This window comes from Xenopus laevis, chromosome 1L (genome assembly GCF_017654675.1).
Source record: "Xenopus laevis strain J_2021 chromosome 1L, Xenopus_laevis_v10.1, whole genome shotgun sequence".
Taxonomy (NCBI): domain Eukaryota; kingdom Metazoa; phylum Chordata; class Amphibia; order Anura; family Pipidae; genus Xenopus; species Xenopus laevis.
Window position 1 is genome coordinate 72,451,899 of NC_054371.1, and position 6,000 is coordinate 72,457,898.

Sequence of the window (6,000 nt, forward strand, 5' to 3'; positions counted from 1 at the left end):
GCGAATTTTCGCTAGCGTTTCTTCGGCAATCAAAGTGAAGATGCGATAGTGTTCAATTATGAACACATCGTTAGAGGCTAATTTGTATACGGCAGGAAATTATAAAGTTGAATGGACGTATATGTTGCAGCAAATACATTACATTACACAAGTCCAGGGAACATTAATAAAGAAAATAGAGTTGTTATATTGCCCTACACGTGAGCCCACTGTATAGTTTGTGTTCCATTTGTTAGAAAATGTATGGGGGAACTTGGTTACCCCAAAAAAATTTAAGGATTTTTGCAGGCTATAACTCTGAAAAAAGGAAAAGACAGCAGGGTTTTTTGGGACTTAGAAACTTTTTCCACTAAAAATATGATGTAAGTAACAGAATAATGAGGAAGATCTATGCACTCCAATGCACTTCGTCTGAGCTGGCGAAGGCAAGTCTGGCGAAAGAGGTAACGTTCATTAAAATCCGCATCTTAGTGAATTTGCGGAGTAACGTCCATTCACCAGAGCAAAAATTCACCTAGCTATAGAGTGCGAAAGAGCGATAGCGTCTGTCTCTTTCGCTAGTGAAGTTACGCCTGCGCCTATTAGTAAATCGGCCAAGTGCCTGAAAGTGGTAACGCTGGTGAATTGTCGCCAGCGTTAGTCACTTCGCCCTTAAGTATACTGTATCTGCCCCATAGAGAGAACATACAATCTACTTGCAGATAGAGCCCTGGATATTTATCAAACCTAGGACCCCAGTGCGGCGAGGCAGCATTGCTAATGGTTGTGCCATAATACCTACACCTTTTTTTTTTGTATCACATTTAATATTTTGATATCTTTTAAAAGTTCATGGGTTCTGTTTCCTTAGCTATACTTTTTTTTCTTTTCAATACTCATATACTGAGTATTGCTAAATTTGATGCAGTGGTACAGTAAATGAAGGGTAACTGATCCTGCTATGTGTCTTGTTGGACAGTTGTTCAGTTCTGAATATTTTAACTGGCATTTGTAAACCCATGTGGAAGCTTTAACCCTTCTGTAGTCGCTGCAGTAACTGCAACACGTATCAGTCCCTCTATCTCAGGCTAGTGGTCAATGCCATATGCCATGTTTATTTGGCCTTAGCACTTCTGGACCCTTTGTTTGCCAAAGAATATGAGATCCACAGTCCATATCGCTTGTTTGTTTGTAGAGACCTGCATGCATTTATCACACATGTTCAACTACGCAGGACAAAGCAGGAGCTTCTACGGTCATTGAATCAAGTTGAATCCTTAGGCAGATTCAAGCCAAAAAACCATTTGCCATGACTGTTTTGTACACACTAGTCCCAGCATTTTGGCAGGACAGTAAGGCACCTGTCATTAAATAGCAATTGCATATGGAACAGAGCCACAAGGTCAGTTTCACTGGTAGCTAGTACTGACATATTTACAGTATTTTAACACTTGCAAAATATATTTGTGTTTACTACCTCTGGCTTCCCCTGTCACTCTCTCTAAGTAAGGAGAAAGGGAAAGATCACTCAGTCCATCTGTTCTATATAAAGCAATACAGTCTTGAGTATCCAACTGGTTTGTAGTTTGTTACAGCTCAGACAGAATTATTCAGTATACTTCTTAATGTTGATTTAAAGGTGCATTTACATTATTTGAGTATTAAAATAGATCTGCAGGTTAGTTTTTGCCTGCCCATACTGTAACTACTCATCCCTCTGTAGGTCCCCTCCTATTTAATTTCCACTGTGTAATTTAAACCAATGACTGGTTGCTAGGCTCAGTGATGCAGGGGATGGACAACCAATATGATAGTGACTAAAGGAGGCTTACCATGTAGATGGGAGAGAGTATCAAAGCGAATGCAAATGTTAATATTTATATACAACTCATAAAGAATGAAGATCACTGCAATTTTTTTAAAATGATTTCATTCCACTTAAAACAATGTTTTCTTTTATAAATTACATTCGATTTCAAATGTTATTATTAAGGATGCACCGAATCCAGGATTCGGTTCAGGATTTGGTTCAGGATTCGGCTGGATTCGGATTTGGCCGAATCCTTCTGCCCGACTGAACCGAATCCAAATCTTAATTTGCATATGCAAATTAGGGGCGGGAGGGAAATCACGTGACCTTTTTATCACAAAACAAGGAAGTAAACATTTGTTCCCCTTCCCGCCCATAATTTCCTTATGCAAATTAGGATTAGGATTCGGTTCGGTATTCAGCCAAATCTTTCACGAAGGATTTGAGGGTTCGCCCCAGAGGCGTAACTACAGAGGAAGCAGACCCTGCAGCTGCAGGAGGGCCCAGGATGTATAGGGGCCCCATGAGGCCCTAATTCATATACTATTGGTAAACCAGGTCAACCTCTAGACATTTTGGGGGCCTGAAAAATAATTTGCTGTGAGGCCCAGTGATATCTAGTTAAACCACTGGTTCGGCCGAATCCAAAATAGCGGTTTCGGTGCATCCCTAGTTATTATCACAGGAAAGTTTGCAGCCCCAGCTGTTGCATAACTACAACTGTCAGCATCATCCACCAGTGAACAAAAAAAAACTACAACAGGAGTTCTGCAAGATTCAACAGAAAAAAAAGGTTGCCTATTGCAGCATTGATATTTAATACATTTTATTATATATGATTTCCAAATGAAGAGCACAGCATTAAATTATATTTTTAATACTTACCGTTACATTCATAGCCCGCATTATCTTCAGGATGTGGAGTCGCTGTACAATCCCATAGTAGGTTTCCTTGGGTATGGAGTAAAACCACATCAAAAACGAATGGCCAGAGAGCAGTCAATAAAAAAAACATAATCTCCCCTTCTTATATTAGCTTGCCATAGATTTACATGTCACTTGCTTTCCATCCCGTACAGCACAGTGCAGGGATAACGACTGGCATGAGACCCTTTAACATCCAACAACATCTTCCAGCACCACAAATGTGCTTTCCTTCTTTCTTCCTATTCACAACATTGATGCTCCAACCTCTCTCCAGATACCATCCTCCTAATTATAACAGCTTCCCAGTTTTCCTCTTTTTTTTCGAAGCAAAGTATGAAATGCCAGGCACCCTAGTGACAAATGTAGCAAGTACAGCATATACTGCTTTCTACTCAATCAATTGAGAGTGTAAAGGAAAATCCACTGTTGATAACTCAGCTCTGTAACTTGGATTAGTAATGTATGCCAGGGTCATTCTTTCTTCGATCTCCCCTTGCCACTCCTCCTTCCTTAGTGCCAGCTGACTTGAGGCTGCATTCTGTCCCTTTCACAATGGGGCTAATCCAGACTAAGGGAATGTAAGAAACCAGACTCAGAGCAAACAAGCAAACACTCACGGCACTTTATATATTCTTTAAGAGCACTGTTCTTTTTTATTATCATAAAAATCCTAGCCCTTTCCACTTCAGACAGTTTAAATGGAAGGACGCTGTGCTGTATTTGTTACTTTTAATCGGCAAAGAATTGGTGATACAGGATGCCAAGGTTTTGCTTTTTGAAGCCAGAATGTCCAGACAGGATACTAGTGAAGTGGCAATGACACAAGCAAAAGTTTATGGGGCTCAATAGCCAAATCATTTTAAGACCCTTCCCATATGATGAAATAGATTTACTTTTTCATACAGGTTTATTAAAATATTGTTGCGCATGGACTGCACAGGAGCTCTATATATTCTAAATATCAATCCTTCATTATCTTTCAGTTCCTCTCAGAGATCTCTCTCTCTTTTACTGCTCCTTTCTTCTAAAATACCATCCATTAACTCTCCATAAGCCTCTTCAAAACTAAACTAAGATCTTTTTTGAGCACAAGCATGGTATCTGGTTCAGTCTTGGCAGTTAAGGGCCAACACTCTAGCCATTATGAACAGCTGAATAGTTCCTCCAAGTAACTCGCCCTCTAGATTGCAAGCTTTATGGGAAAGGGACATCCTAACTCCTTTCTTAAAGTGGTTGTTCAAATTTAAATGAATTTTTAGTATGATATAGAGAGTGATATTCTGAGACAATTTATCATTGGTTTTCGTTGTGTTATTGAGTTGGTTTTTTTTTTATGAGCTCTCCAGTTTGCAGACTAGCAACTATGAATTGATTGCATAAGAACTTTTGCAATGTACATTTATTATTGATCTTTTTTAATTCCAAGATATTAAATGATACATGTACTTTCAATTTGAATGAATGCTAGCAACCATTCATTAATTAGAATAAGAGACTGGAATATGAATTGGAGAAGGCCTGAATAGATAGATGAGTAATCAAAAATCGCAATAACAATAAATCTGTAGCCTTACAGAGCATTTGTTTTTAGATAGGGTCAGTGACCCCATTGGAAATCTGGCCATTCTATAACATACTAAAAGCTAACTTAAAGGTGAACTAGCAATTTAATGTGCAATTTAATTTTTGTTACTTTGTGTATTAATTTTTGTTAATTTATTACAGAATTTGTCCCCCTGTTTGAATTATGACTGTATAGCAAAAATATACAATGCTGTATATATAGGAGAAGAAGAAGAAAACAACTGGAAAATCAGAAGAAAAGAGACAAAAGGTAGTGGGGGGTGATTGTAGAAAGGCAAATGTGCCTACAGAAATGATAAGAAGGGGCTGATGTGCCTGCTTGAGTGTAAGTGCATTATAATCTAATGTGGACAGGGCCATTTTAATACAAGGGGCATTTGCCTAGGTCAACCAGGACAGGGGCCTACCAGCAGATTTTTCATCTGCTATAAATTTTCACAGAAGCATTCCCTCATTCTAATCAACTGGAAGAGCTCTACATTATTGTTATTTTCTTTTTTTCTCTTTTGGCATCCCCATTTGTGATTTATGTGTTCCCATGGTTCTATCATTGATTTCTTGGGGAAGGGGGATCCACCAATGAAATATTTGCACTGGGCCACTGGTACCAGTCCTGAATGTGGTTCAAATTGTAGCCAAATAGAGGTACTGCCACATCAGGATGCAGAGGAAGAATATGCTGTGCACAATACTCCCTACCGCTGGGCTGTGGTGGCTTAGGAGAAGTTTTGTTTTAGGTGTCTGTCTGGTGCCTGCTTGCTGTTAAATAGAATTAATTTTCGTTAGCTGCAGGCACTGTACACTTTACTGTGCCCATTACGAGGGCAAATCCGCAAGCAAAATTTAAATGAAAAATGCTGGATAAATATAGGAGTTTTATAAGGCCATGTCACACAATTAAAGGCTACTGTATACTGTGTTCATGACCTTACAGCACAGGCTGATAACTTTTCCAAGCTTCTGCGACATCTGGAAGAAGGACGAAACACGGAATTAGGAATTTGCTTACAAAGCACTTGCATCGATGAGGCCATGAAACCAGAGACTGACTTTTGTGTGCTATTACATTACTACTGACATTCATTTAAAGCAAAATGTTTAGCTTACCTATGCAATATATGGCCATAAAATAGCAGTATTGCATGAAAAGCATACTCAGCAAGCTGTGCAAGGAAAGGCTGGGCGTGTTTGCAGTTCTTAGCTAGCTGGCATGCTTTGATTATGACACCAGTTGTAGAATGTTGGAAGCTTCAACATTTCTTCTTTCATGTTTCCATCCCAGGGCAGTCCTAGTCCTGCCAGTTCAGATTTCTTTCCCGCTCCAATACAGACAACAACATTTTAATAGCAGAAGGTGAACAGGATTCTGATGGGCCAAAACATCATCAGTGTAACTGGACATGTAAGAGAGCTCTTCACTTGCAAGTAGTACTAGTCATGGAGCAAAATAATAGACATGTCAAAGCATGGAATCCAAGCCTGTTTGCCAAACACACCCAGTGAGGGGCACAGCTGCAGATTCTGCTGTTTGAAAATGTAAAAGAAGGAGGAGCAAAGGTTATGTAGAACATGAACTCATTTTAATTGCTTTACAAGTTCACTGAAGGAGGAGCTGTGAAGAACGAAGAATGCATTTGATCAGACAGTGCTGCATTAGGCATGGCAAAAATGTACTTGAGCCATTAGTTAAAAGACCCATG

General features: G+C 39.3%; 1 protein-coding gene across 1 annotated transcript in view; it reads right to left on the reverse strand.

Moving 5' to 3' along the window:
• The window catches only part of egf.L (epidermal growth factor L homeolog), a 76,245-nt gene extending 73,031 nt beyond the window's left edge, over positions 1-3,214 (reverse strand). Inside the window, exon 1 of the mRNA XM_041590122.1 lies at positions 2,675-3,214. Within this exon, the coding sequence (XP_041446056.1) occupies positions 2,675-2,804 (130 nt within the window). The 5' untranslated portion in view covers positions 2,805-3,214. The remainder of the gene's footprint in view (positions 1-2,674) is intronic.
• Between the last annotated feature and the right edge of the window lie 2,786 nt (positions 3,215-6,000).